Source organism: Hemiscyllium ocellatum, chromosome 4 (genome assembly GCF_020745735.1).
Source record: "Hemiscyllium ocellatum isolate sHemOce1 chromosome 4, sHemOce1.pat.X.cur, whole genome shotgun sequence".
Taxonomy (NCBI): Eukaryota; Metazoa; Chordata; class Chondrichthyes; order Orectolobiformes; family Hemiscylliidae; genus Hemiscyllium; species Hemiscyllium ocellatum.
In genome coordinates, this window is record NC_083404.1 from 7,618,701 (window position 1) to 7,633,133 (window position 14,433).

At 42.2% G+C, this 14,433-nt stretch overlaps 1 protein-coding gene across 1 annotated transcript in view; it reads right to left on the bottom strand.

Moving 5' to 3' along the window:
• The window catches only part of cpa6 (carboxypeptidase A6), a 63,756-nt gene that overhangs the window by 25,386 nt on the left and 23,937 nt on the right, over positions 1-14,433 (bottom strand). The window contains exons 4-6 of the mRNA XM_060823974.1: positions 9,952-10,063; positions 4,802-4,903; positions 4,614-4,718 (exon numbers count right to left, since the gene is read on the bottom strand). Of these exons, the coding sequence (XP_060679957.1) occupies positions 4,614-4,718; positions 4,802-4,903; positions 9,952-10,063 (319 nt within the window). The remainder of the gene's footprint in view (positions 1-4,613; positions 4,719-4,801; positions 4,904-9,951; positions 10,064-14,433) is intronic.

A 14,433-nucleotide genomic window follows, 5' to 3' on the forward strand; every position in this document is an offset into this window, starting at 1 on the left:
TAAAAAGGTGAAGATGAAGAGAACTTGCATTGAAAAATACTAAAAACATTCCAATACTTCATAAGACTAATTCATTTTTACTGCAGTCCTTCATCTTTGTATACAAAGGAAACCTCAGCTGTTTTAAAATGTACATAGAGCATAGAGCATGGAATGGCGCAGTGGCACAGTGGTTAGCCCTGCTGCCTCACAGCACCAGGGACCCGGGTTCAATTCGCACCATCAGGTGACTATCTGTGTGGAGTTTGCACATTCTCCACATGTTTGGGTGCTCTGGTTCACTCCCACACTCCAAACTTGTGCAGGTTAGGTGAATTGGCCATGGTAAATTGCCCATAATGTTAGGTGCATTAATCAGAGGGAAATGGCTCTGGGTGAGTTACTCTTTGGAGGGTTGGTGTGGACTTGTTGGGCCAAAGGGCCTGTTTCCATTCTGTAGGGAATCTAATAGAACATATATCACAAAGCTAGTCCCTTTTCTTCTAAAAACTGTTCCTTGGCTCAAGAAGACTCTGTCTTTGACTTTTTTCAGAGGGGCAATAAACTGGGATGGGTTCCGGTCAGTCTGGTTTGGTACAGAGATGAAAAAGATTTTGAGAGGCCTTTTGCTTATTTGTAAACAGATGAGACTTCAGGCCAAAGTGGTCATGTTTTAGAAGTGACTTGTGTAATCAAAGGGGAGGCAATGGTCAGCTCTCTAGCTGAGCTGAGCAGTTTTTAGTTCAGTCTTGAGCTGGTGAGAAGTTCAACAGGGAGTTGTGTGGAAACTCTCTCCCTCTTTTTGTGCCCTTCAACTTCAACCTGTGAGCATGTGTTCCATTTATACTGGTTTTTAAATGGAGTTTGCTTATTGGGACCGTTGTGTATATTTGGAACAGCTTAATTAGGTCGAGTTGGATAGGTTGAGTTCTGTAGGGTTCTTTATTCTGTTCTCTGTGTTTCATTGTGCAATTTTGTGAATAAAGTTTTGATTGTTTTGAAATCTAGTAGTCAACCTCGCTATCTTACTCCGTGTAATTTTCACTGTACACTTACTGAAACAAATTGCAAAGTTATGGTCTGGGGCTGCCTACTTAAGAATGTTTTGAGTGGTCTGGCCTGGTTCATAACACATAGAACATAGAATGTTACAGCGCAGTACAGGCCCTACAGCCCTTGCACCGACCTGTGAAATTAATCTGATGCCCATCTAACCTACATCGTTCCATTATTATCCATATGCATGTCCAATACTCATTTAAATGCCCTTAGCGTCTGCGAGCTTACTACTTGCTGCAGGCAGGCCATCCCACGGCCCTACGACTCTGAGTAAAGAAGCTACCCCTGATATCTGTCCTAAACCTATCACTCCTCAATTTAAAGCTATATCCCCTCGTGTTAGCCTTCACCATCTGAGGAAAAAGGCTCTCCCTGTCCACCCTATCTAACCCTCTGATTATCTTATACGCCTTGATTAAGTCACCTCTCAACCTTCTTCTCTCCAGTGAAAACAGCCTCAGTTCCCTCAGCCTTTCGACGTAGGACCTTCCTTCTTAGATCTTTTCTTAGATCAAAAGATATTGCAGCCTTCCTAGTGTACTAACTTGATAATGTTCTCTGCAAAAGCACAGAGGTCAAACTACAGGGGAAGCACGGTGGCTTACAGCACCAGGGATCCAGGTTCAATTCTAGCCTGGGGCGACTGTCAGTGTGGAGTTTGCACACTCTCCCTGTACCTGTGTGGGTTTTTTTCCGGGTGCTATGGTTTCCTCCCACAATCCAAAGATGTGCAGGTCAGGTGAATTGGCCAACCTAATAGTGTTAGGTCAGGGGTAAATATAGGGTAGGGCAATGGGTCTGGGTGGGTTAATCTTTGGAGGGTTGGTGTGGACCTATGAGTGTTTGAAGGGCATGTTTCCATACTGTAGGGAATCTAATCTAATAGATATTCTCGGATTGTAAATCTCACAAATATTTGTGTTTAAATCAGTAACTCATTGGAAGAATGAGACAATGAGATCCTCAGATATCTGCATGAGATCCCTAGTTTCTGATGGCTGTGGAACAGGACTGGTCTCCTGATCCTCCACAGGCTGGAATTACTTTCTATCCAAATCCATAGCAATTCCTTAAATTTCAAAGCTATTGGTGATCTTGCTTTTTGTGCACCTTCTCTGCAACCATAACATTGTATTCCTTGCTCTGTTCAATCACCCTATGATCTTTGTATGGTATGATCTGCCTTTAATGCACGTGAAACAAAACTTTTCACTGTATCCAGGTACATGCGACAATAATAAATCAACTCAAAAATCAGTGTAAGGTGCAGTGTATGTTTGAATAGTGTGAGGGGGAAGCTTGGATTCTTGAGTGAAGGCATTCATCAGAGGGGAAACTTGTTGGACTGGGAGCTAAAGTGTGTGTCCCTGTCTATTTCTCCCCATCTCAATGGTTAAAGTCCCTTTAGTCTAGTTTCTGGTCAGTAATTCTATCTCAGTCTCTCTGGGTCTAGCCTCATACTCTCTGTCTCTACGTGTGAGTAAGGGATTTTGCTCATTCGCTTTATCTGATATTTCCTTCTTCCTCCGTGGGTCTGTGTCCTCTGACCTTATTGACATGTGTAAGATTCTTAGCGGGATTTGACAGGTGAATCCTGAAAGTTTGTTTCCAATCAGGGATAAGTCCAGGACTAGAGAGCAGGGAGCTGTCCGTTTAGGACAGACATGGGAATAATGTTCTTCCCTCAGAGGGGAATGATGGTGTAGAATTATTTACCAGAGAGGGCTTTGGAGAATGGATTGTTAAGTATATTCAAGGCCGAGATAGATTTTTAATCCAGTAAAGGGATCAAGAGTTTTGGACATAGGGCAGGAAAATGGAGATCAGAATGATCAGATCAACCAACATCTCATTGAGAGGCAGAGCAGACCCAGTGGTCTGCTCTGGCTATTGAGGGAGTGCAGCGTAGGTTCACGAGGTCAATTCCTGGAATGGCGGGATTACCTTACACTGAAAGACTGAAGCGACTGGGCTTGTATACCCTTGAGTTTAGAAGACTGAGAGAGGATCTGATTGAGACATATAAGATTATGAAAGGATTGGACACTCTGGCAGCAGGAAACATGTTTCCGCTGATGGGTGAGTGCCGAACCAGAGGACACAGCTTAAGAGTACAGGGTAGACCATTTAGGACATAGATGAGGAGAAACTTCTTCACCCAGAGAGTGGTGGCTGTGTGGAATGCTCTGCCCCAGAAGGCAGTGGAGGCCCAGTCTCTGGATTCATTTAAGAAAGAGTTGGATAGAGTTCTCAAGGGTAGTGGAATCAAGGGTTATGGAGATAAGGCAGGAAGAGGATACTAATTAGGAATGATCAGCCGTGATCATATTGAATGGCGGTGCAGGCTCGAAGGGCTGAATAGCCTACTCCTGCACCTATTGTCTATTGTCTATTGTCTGAATGGCCGATAACTGCAAATGGATCTTATGGCCTTATAATCTAATAAATAGTTAAGCACGCTTTCCATGTTGTGTAAATGCGTTGACTTTACCTGATCATATTATGATTTTATAAGTGCATTGCTAATACTTCCTGAATATTAGATTCCAGTGCTTGTCTAATGACGAGCTAGCTATAGTGACGTAATTTCGCTCCCTTATTTTTGAATAATACTGTCACATTTACCAGCTTCCACCATGCTGGATCCATTCCAGTGTCCACAGGGCTTTGGAAAATCATAGCGAAAGTATCAACTCTATTTCTTCAGTTATCTCTTTCAGAACCCTGGGATGTAGGGTACCAGATCTGAAGATTGGTCAGACCTTACTTCCTTCAGTTTCTCCAGTCCATTTTGCTGCCAACTTTAACTTTGTCCAACATCAGGCCATGCTGCAGCAGGAACAAAAGGATCTTGCTATAAAATTGGGGAGAGGTTGGCCTAGTGGCTTTATCACTGGATTATTGATCCAGAGGCAAAAGTGAGGACTGCAGATGCTGGAAACCAGAGTTTAGATCAGAGTGGTGCTGGAAAAGCACAGCAGGTCAGGCAGCATCTGAGGAGCAGGAAAATCGATGTTTCAGGCAAAAGCCCTTCATCAGGACTTCATCAGCCCTTCATCACCACTATTAATCCAGAGACGTAGGTAATGTCCTGGGGACCTGGGTTTGAATCCTGCCATAGCAGATGGTGGAACTTGAGTTCAATAAAAATTTGGAATTATGAGTCTAATGATAACCATAAAGCCAATGTTGATTGTTGGAAAAATCCATCAGTTTCACTAATATCCTTTAGGGAAGGAAATTGCTGTCCTTACCTGGTCTGGACTACATGTGACTCCAGACCCACAGCAATGTGGTTGACTCTTAACTGTTCTCTGAGTAATTAGGGATGTGCAAAAAATGTTGGCCTAGCCAGTGATGCCTTCATCTCGTGAATGGATTATTAAAAAAAAGGAATCAGGTAGGCTTGTTTCTCCTTGTGCAGTCACCTCATCAATGATTGCACTATCTGTTCCAAAAATTATTGTTGCAATAAATAACACGGTCTTGCATCGACTCATTAAATAAATCTAAATGTTCCAAATCAAATCAAAGCTGCAAAGAGAAAATGCAGCCAATTGTAGTCGGTTGCTTACTTCCTTAACGAACCATTGACAAAACGCTGGACCAATCCATTCTCTCGCGTGAATGCCACAATCTATCCACACGGCTTTCTTTAATTGTTTTGATCTCTTGCCAAGCTGAAACAAAAATTCGAGTGAACATCAGAAGTATTTGACTGATGACTCATGCATTCCAATTTTTGACAATCTGCGTAAGTTACCTGAAGAACAAAAAGAGATCGTCCTTCAAAGGATTTTCCAATGGAGAAAAGATATAGGAGCTGAGAATGTGATCGATTCATGTGATGCATCCAACTTTGAATCTGAAAGAAAATTCTCTAAATTGTTTAAAATATACACCTCAAAACAATCTGTTAGCTTTTATGCAAGTTTTTAAGATGGTGAAATAATTCCATCTTTAAATAGACACATGATCCTGCCATGTAGTTCCCTATCCCTAGATTCAAAAAACATATTTTCATAAAGTGCATTGAATATCATAGAATCCCTACAGCCTGGAAGAAGTCCATTCAACCCATCAAGCCCAACACCAACATGTGAAGAGCATCACGCACACACACCTACCCAATAATCCTGTATTTCCTGTGGCTAATCCACTTAACCTACACATCTCTGGACACTATGGGCAATTTAGCATGACCAATCCAACTAACCTGTAGAAGACAGAGGGTGGTGGAGGGCTGTTTTTCAGACTGGAGGCCCGTGACCAGTGGAGTGCCACAAGGGTCGGTACTGGGACCTCTACTTTTTATCATTTATATAAATTATTTAGATGTGAGCATAAGATGTGTAGTTCATAAGTGTGCAGATGACACCAAAATTGGAGGTGTAGTGGACAGTGAAGAAGGTTACCTCAGATTCCAACAGGATCTGGATCAGATGGGCCAATGGGCTGAGAAGTGGCAGATGGAGTTTAATTCAGATAAATGCAAGGTGCTGCATTTTGGGGAAGCAAATCTTAGCAATACTTATACACTTAAATGGCAAGGTCCTCGGGAGTGTTGCTGAACACAGAGACTTTGGAATGCAGGTTCATAGCTCCTTGAAAGTGGAGTCATAGGTAAATAGGATAATGAAGAAGGCATTTGGTATGCTTTCCTTAATTGGTCAGAGTATTGAGTACAGGAGTTGGGAGGTCATTTGCAACTGTACATGACATTGGTTAGGCCACTGTTGGAATACTGTGTGCAATTCTGGTCTCCTTCCTATCAGAAACATGTTGTGAAACTTGACAGAGTTCAGAAAAGATTTACAAGAATGTTGCCAGGGTTGGAGGATTTGAGCTATAGGGAGAGGCTGAACAGGCTGCGGCTGCTTTCTCTGGAGCGTCAGAGGCTGAGGGGTGACCTTATAGAGGATTACAAAATTATGAGGGGCATGAATAGGATAAATAAACAAAGTCTTTTCCCTGGGGGTGGGGGAGTCCAGAACTAGAGGGCATAGGTTTAGGGTGAAAGGGGAAAGATATAAAAGAGACCTAAGGTGCAACTTTTTCACACAGAGGGTGGTACGTGTAAGGAATGAGCTGCCAGAGGAAGTGGTGGAGGCTGGTACAATTGCAACATTTAAAAAGCATTTGGATGGGTATATGAATAGGAAGGGTTTGGAGGGATATGGGCTGAGTGCTGGCAGGTGGGACTAGATTGGGTTGGGATATCTGGTCAGCATGGATGGGTTGGACCGAAGGGTCTGTTTCCGTGCTGTACACCTTTATGACTATGACTCTATCTTTGGACTTTGGGAAGAAACCAGAGCAATTGGAGGAAACTCATACAGACACAGGGAGAATGTACAAACTCCGCACAGACAGTCACCCAAATGGAATCAAAATCTCGGTCCCTGGTGCAGTGAGGCAGCAGTGCTAACCACTGAGGCACTGTGCATGGAATACATTTACAACATGAGGTTCAAAAGTCAGTCTTAAGTATGATGCATCATCCTTAAATATTTGACAATTAGCAACAATGGAAAGGCCAATTTGAATTTTAAACACGCATTATTAAGACTGTAGATGACACAATGTTCTATTCTCTACACAATGTCAAATGACAATGGTTGTCAGACACTGCAATAACATGAGCTCACTCACAACTGAAAAAACACATTGTGGTATGAAAGCTTTCTTCAGGAGAGAGATTAGCATCAGAATTTCAAAGCTGCTTGTTTCAATTTAACCCATTTATACTTTTAGGCAGATGAGAATACATGATAATCTAATGGAAACCTTGAACACTCTCCTTACAAAATGTGAGGTCAGTTGAAATTTTCAATATTGAAGTTGATAAGAGTTTTGGTTGGTATTGGCAACAAGAAACAGGGAGGAAAATTATCGATGGAATTGAGATGCAGATCGATCATGCTCTAACAGAACGATCAATTCCCGTTCCATGATACGTTCTGGTCAGTAACAGATAGATGTCAAAATGCATTCGGACTGAAAAGTTAAGGATTGGAAGTGTGTAGTAACCTCAGCTGTTAAAATTACATACCCAGTGTATAACTATAGAGTGATCAAGGAATTTGAAAAGTCTGCAACAATATTGCTGGCTTGTACATATAAAAATGGATGAGTATCCATCCTTCTTCCTCCCCTGGGTGCATTGCAAAGACAAAGTTCCACTGTTCAGTGGTGCCTTCTTCTTATTTTTCATTTTTGATCCATTGCTGCAAATAGCAGTGGGATATTCCAAGCTGGAGAGGGGTCAGTTGTCTTGCCGGTTCACAATAATGCGAGCAGTTTTCCCGTTCTGACCGATGTAGGTTTGGGACTTGCCTTCTCACTCTGCCCCGAGAACAGAAGGTAATGACAAATGGCCTCTGACAAAAACCATTGAGAAAATGGTTCTAAGGAGAGGGTGTCACCAGCTGGGCCAGCATTTACTGCCGATCTGTAATTGTCCTTGATAAGGTCGTGGCTGAGCCTCCTTCTTAAACTGCTGCCCTCAGTGTAGGGCAGCTACACTCACAGTGATGTTAATGAGGAAGTTGATCCAGTAACAGTAAAAGGAACAATCATGTATTTCCAGGTCAGGAGGGTGAGTGGCTAAAGAGAGGAACATGTTGGTGCTGGTATTTCCATGTATCTGCTGCTGTTGACCTTCTCAATGGTCGTGGTTACAGGTTCAGATGGTGCTGTCAAAAAAACCTTGGTGTGTTGCTGTAGTCTGTCTTGGAGACACGAAGTGTTGCTATCACTGTGTGTTGGTGGTGGAGAGTATGAACGTTGAAGGTGGTGGATGTGGTGCCAATCAAGCAAGCTCCTTTCTCCCGTGTGGTGTGAAGCCTCTTGAGTGTTGCTGGAGCTGCACTCATCAGGTAAATGGGGAGTATTCCTTCACACTCCTGACTTGTGCTGCATAGATGGTGGTGAGGCTTTGAAGAGTCAAGTGTTGAGTTAATCCCTGCAGAATTCCCAGCCTCTGAACTCGAATTGAATTGAGTTTATTGCCACGTGTACCGAGGCACAGTGAAAAGCTTTGTCTTGCGAGCAATACAGGCAGATCACAGAATTAAGTAGTATAGATAATAAATAATAGGTAAACAGCAACAAAAACAAAAACACAGGTACAGGCGAATATTAAGAGTTTGTGAGTCCATTCAGTATTCTAACAACAGTCGGGTAGGAACTGTTATGCAACCGGCTGGTGTGTGTTTTCTGGCTTCTATACCTTCTCCCGATGGTCGAGGTTGTAGAAAAACATTGCCAGGGTGGGATTGGAACTGCTCCTGTAACCACTGTATTTATTATGCTAGTTCAGTTTAGTTTCATGTCATTAGTAACTTTCCAGAGTTGATAATGGTGTCTGAACCATGGTAATACTCTTGAATGCTAAGAGGTGTGATGGTTACATTATTCCTTACAGGAGGTGTCATCACGTGGCACGTGTGTAGTGTGAATGTTACTTGCCACTTATCCCAAGCCTGAATGTTGCACTGATCTTGTTGCATACAGACTCAGGCTACATCAAAATGTGCTGAACATTGTATAATCTCATTGAGTTTCTAGATCACACCTCCAGCAAATGGCCCACAATTTACAGAATAGTTGCATCATCAGAAAAAACTGTTCCGCTCACACCACCCTCAATCCAAAGCCAAGATCACTCCAATGTCAATTACTGAGCTCCACTCTACAGGTGACGCTGGGGTATATGCGTTCACTCAGAAACTGAAGCCCAGGCCACAGTCAACACCTACCACGGAATTTGAGAAAATTGGTCTTTCACTGAACACCTAGAAAATGAAGGTTCACTTCCAAACAATTCCCACAGCAAAATACCACATTGATTAACAGCGAGATCCTGAAAAACATAAGCCATTTTCTTTACCTTGGAAATCTTCTCTCGACAAAGCATTGATGAATGTTGTGGAAAATGAAAAATCACCTTGTATCTTTAGTACAGATTGTCCAGACTATATTCAAGCGTATGTCAGAGACATATTTTGTCCATCAAGGGTAATGGGTAGGATAAATGGAGAAAGTCTTTTCCCTGGGGTAGGGAAGTCCAGAATTAGAGGGCATAGGTTTAGGGTGAAAGGGGAAAGATATAAAAGGAATCTAAGGGCCAACTTTTTCACACAGAGAGTGGTACGTGTATGGAATGAGCTGTCAGAGGAAGTAGTGGAGGCTGGTACAATTGCAGCATTTAAAAGACATCTGGATGGGTATATGAATAGGAAGGGTTTAGAGAGATATGGGCCAAGTGCTGGCAAATGGAACTAGCTTAGGTTAGGATATCTGGTCAGCATGGAAGAGTTGGACCGAAGGGTCTGTTTCTGTGTTGTACATCTCTATGGCTCTAAGTTCTCTCCTGGAAACACAGTCGGCATAATAATTTAGAATGTTTCACAAACCTTTTACATTCCCTCATTATTGACTACCCTAGCTTCCACAAAATGTACCCTGATCAATAAACAGTGGTATACTGCACTTTTATGTTCTCGTTAACCCCGTGAAGTGACGTTATCACTGTGGCTCTATATCTCCCTCCTCTCTGCTTTCTTATCACCTCAAGTGTATCATTCAACTTCGTGAAGGTTTAACAATTTCCGTTCTTAGTAATGTTCCCACAGAATTGGCTACATCATGCTTTTAAAAAAGTGTTCATAGCTACGTTTTGCTTCTACTGAAACTTCTAAGTGTATGTTAAATATCGATCTTAAACAATGGTATCATGTCAGTAATAAAATTCATCATTGCCACGATGTATCAGTTTAGTCGTCAACTGACCAAGCGAAAAAGTCTCTGAAGAATAAATCTCAAACCTATGATTTGGGTCATGAATTAATAGCAGAAGTGATCATACAAAGGACAAACAGTAACACTGTTGCTGAGGCTTTATCTACATACCTCTTCTAAAGAATGATAGACTTCGTAGCTGTAGAGATGGGTTGAGCGCCGCATGCGAGTTCTGGAGCCACTTTGCATTTCTATTAATCCCTGAAGATCAGGAACAAGGATCCTAAGAAAAATATGTGTAATAAGTATCTGCACTTAAGAAACTATCTCTCCAAATTTGGTCCAACTGGTTTCATTAAGATTGTGCCTGCTTTTGCCCTCCATGCAGTCAGTGGGAGGATCACTAATTTGAATGGGACAGGAAGGGACAAAGGTGTGTGTACGTAGTCACCTGGCACTTGCCCACAAATTGAGCTGGACTGTTAGGTTCCTGAGCTTTAGGTACAGACCTCCAACCTCTTGAAGGCAATGGGTTAATCAATAATTTAAAAAATGTCTTTCCAAAATTTGTCTGTTTTTTCAGAGACATCAGGCTCGCTGTGCCCTGAGCACACACATAAAGTTTTACCAATATCTCCTACCTACGGGTGGCATGGTGGCTCAGTGGTTAGCACAGCTGCCTCACAGCACTAGGGACATTGGGTTCAATTCCAGCCTTGGGTGACTATCTGTGTGGAGTTTGCACATTCTCCTTGGGGCACTCCAGTTTCCTCCCACAGTCCAAAGCTTTGCAGGTTAGGTGAATTGGTCATGGGAAATTACCCATAGTGTTCAGGGGTAAATATAGTGTGGGGGAATGGGTCTGGGTAGGTTGTCCTTCAGAGGGTCTGTGTGGACTTGATGGGCTGAAGGGCCTGTTTCCACACTGCAAGGATTCTATATCTCTGCAACAGAATTTAATATGCTCTCAAGAATGTTTCCCTTTTCAGAAAACTTAATTTCCTCTGAAATAATTCCAGTATCTTCAACAATTTCCCTTTTTGTAGTAGTCTTTTGTTCTTCTAATAAAGGCTGTGTGTTTTAATTCTTTTAATTCCATCCCCCATCAAAACTCCCACCACCACTCATCCTGGTGAATGAGTCCAATAACTTGCATTATTCCTGGCTGTTTGCAACCTGAGGTCTTAAACCTAGCAGATGCATTGATTATAATCTTCCATAATCCCCTCGATTCTGGAGATATCTTAACGGAATGGAAAAAGCAAATGTAAGTCGTCTATTCAAGCAAGGAGGGAGACAGGAATGCTTGTTCCCCAACCAGGCATTGTTAGTAAAACGTTGGAGCACATTATTCACAGGGCTTTAGCAAGATATGTAGGCAATCATTGTACAATGAAGGAGAGTCAGCATCACATTGTGAAATGAAAACTGAATTTGGCAAATTAATTTAGTTTCTTGAGGTCGAAGAAACAGGGTATATAAAGGGTACTAATTGATGTTAATGTAGCTGAATTTCCAAAAAACATTCAACATGGTGCTCCATAAAAGGATATGACTTGCTTATTGATGAGGATGTGATACCCGGTGTTGGAGTGGGGTGGACAAAGATAAAAATCACATTACACCAGGTTACAGTCCAACAGGTTTATTTGGAAGGACTAGCTTTCGGATCGCTGCTCCTTCATCAGGTAGCTAGTGGGGCAGGATCATAAGACACAGAATTTATAGTCAAGATTAGAGTGGTGCTGGAAAAGCACAGCGGGTCAGGCAGCATCTGAGGAGCAGGAGAATCGATGTTTCGGGCAAAAGCCTTTCATAGAATTTATAGCACAAGATCATAGTGTCACTCAACTGATACAATATATTGAACAAGCCTAGATTGTTGTGTGATTTTTAACTTTGTTTATTGATGGCATATCAGCGTGACAGGTTAGGCCAGCATTACTGCTCATCCCTGAAAGTTAACCACATTACTGCTGATCTAGAGTGACATGTAGACCAGTTAAGGGTGGAAGTGCCCATCCCTATAGGACTTTCATGAACCAGATGGCTTTTCAGAACAATTGACAATGTATACCTAGTTGCTATTAGACAAGCATTTTATTCCAGATTATTATTATTGAACTTGTATTTTAACCATCTGTCCTGCTGGAATTCCAATCCATGTTCTCAATATACCTGGAGTTCTGGAATACTGACATCACCACTGCACCCCTGCTTCCCAACAATACTGGCTGAGACAGAAGGGCTGAGTGTACAGTTGGTGCAAGTCAAAACTAAAATTGCCAGAATATGATCAAGACCAGCAACCCCAGGGTGGATCTTGCCGAACATAAAGCTGCATTTACAAGTTTTATATGAGTCTTTTAATCGCCTCCCATATCTAATCAAATTCTTTAGAGATGGCACTTGCATTGATAGATGAGCCGAGCAATGACTCTGCAGACACCAAAGCTACACAGAAGCAAAATGAGCCAATTAACAAGATTGCTAGCTGTGACTAATATCTTTGGGGCTATGATCTGGTTGCTGTTCATAGAACAGGTTTCTTTAAAAAATATCCAATTGTTGTAACATCTGTTTTGTCATGAAAATGAGGCCATTTTCAAGAGCACAACTGCATTTTGAAATTGTTCCTTCATTTAAATGCAGATAAGACCAAATTGCTACACTTAGAGTAGCATTTTTCTCAATTTTCAGAGAAGTTATATCATGCGCGTCATAATTATACTTTGAGAATTGTACTGAGTTTTGGACACAGGTATCAATAGGATATTGATATAGGTATCAATAGGACCTGCTGCGCTTTTCCAGCAACACCTTTTCAGCAATAGGTATCAATACCTTGGAATAAACCCAGTGCAGAGATGGGTCATGAGGTTCAGTCATAAGATCAGGGGATTAAATCATGAAAAAAGTTCAGAAAACTGCTTTCCCAACAACACTATCTGTGTGTGTGTATGTGTGTGTGTGTGTGTGTGTGTGTGTGTCTGTCTGTGTGCATGTTTTGTGTGTGTGTATTGTGTGTTGTATGTGTCTGTGCGTGGGTCTGTGTGTGTGTTTTGTGTGTGTGCGAGTATGTGTGTGCCTATCTGTGCGTGTGTTGTGTGCATGTGCGCATGTCTGTGTGCGTATGTGCATGTGTATGTTGTATGTACGTGCATGTGTCTGTGTGTCTGTAAGTGTTGCGTGTTGTGTCTGTGTATCTGTGTGTGCCCAAATGTGTGTGTGTTGTATATGCATGTGTGTGTGCATGCTCGTGGGTGTGCGAGCGTGTCTGTGTGCGTGTGTGTGTGTGTGTGTCTGTGTGGGTGCGTGTGTGAGTGCTTGTGTGTGTGCACGTGCATGTGCGTGTGTGCGTGTGTATGAGTGCTTGTGTGAGTGTGTGTGTGTGTGTGTGTGTGTGTGTGTGAGCGCGTGTGTGTGTATACCTGCACCCCAAGAATTTCAATGGTTCAAAGAAGCAGTTCATCATCACCTCCTTCAGGGATGGACAATAACTGATGGCCTAGCCAGCAATACCTTCATCCCATGAAAGAATAACAAAAAAACTGCAAAGTGGGCTAGATAGCTTCCCTAAATGTGCAATTATGTTTATGGTCTGTGCACTCTGCATTCCATTAATACCTACAAATGTTTAACATTGAAATGATCTTTGTTTCAATGAGGCTGAGACAAACAGTCTATCTTTCCGAGGAATGACAAACAAAACAGCCTCTTAATTTTCATGTAAGAAGATTGCAGTGAGTCCAGAACAGGATTTGAAACTTACGTGTAAAAACTGACAGCAAGAACGTCCTGCACTAACACCCCTGCCCCCACAGTGTGCTTGTCTTTAAGAATGCTATGCAATTAGCGTGTCTGAGGTATTGCAAAAATAGCCACTTAAAAGTAAGTTAGTTGATAAAAACTTTACTCACTCCAATAGCTCTTACATCTTCCTTTTTGGATCAATAGACATCAACAGAGTTTGAACGGACAATTTGAAGTTCACTTACTTTCTCCCAAGTTCCCTCCAGTTTGTTGTGGTTCTGTTCGCCGAGCTGGAAGTTTTTGCTGCAAACGTTTCGTGCCCTGGCTAGGGAACATCATCAGTGCTATTGGAGCCTCCTGTGAAGCGCTGCTTTGATGTTTTGATGAAACAACGGACACCCAAGCTACAAATCTTCAACCAGACTTTAATCCCTCCAGTTTTCATGAGGCGTTCACAAACTGAAACTGACAGGATGATTGCTTCGCAGAGTATAACTTCACTCCTCTAATTTCACTCCAGCAATGGGAAAATGTGAACCATTTTTTTGGGAATATCTTGGGAGGTTCCTCTTGATGAAGGCAGACAGAGACAATGAATCTCATCATCACAATGTGCCAGCTCAATCTTCAAGCGACTGAGGAAAAGAACTTTCCCCGTCCAAGTTTCCAGTTCTGAGACTAAGGTAATGATTTCCCAGGCAACAGACAACTACTGTGTTCCTGTATGTCTCAGAGACTTGGACAATGTGTAGCACGTATATCAAGGTACTGGAATAATGCCATAATCCTCTTAATCCTGTGGCAAAAAATGAGGTCCAACGTCAATGTCCTGTCTCCTAAGCCAACATGCCCAGCATCAATTCACTACTCAATCCAAACCAGCTCTGCTGTTGCTTCATG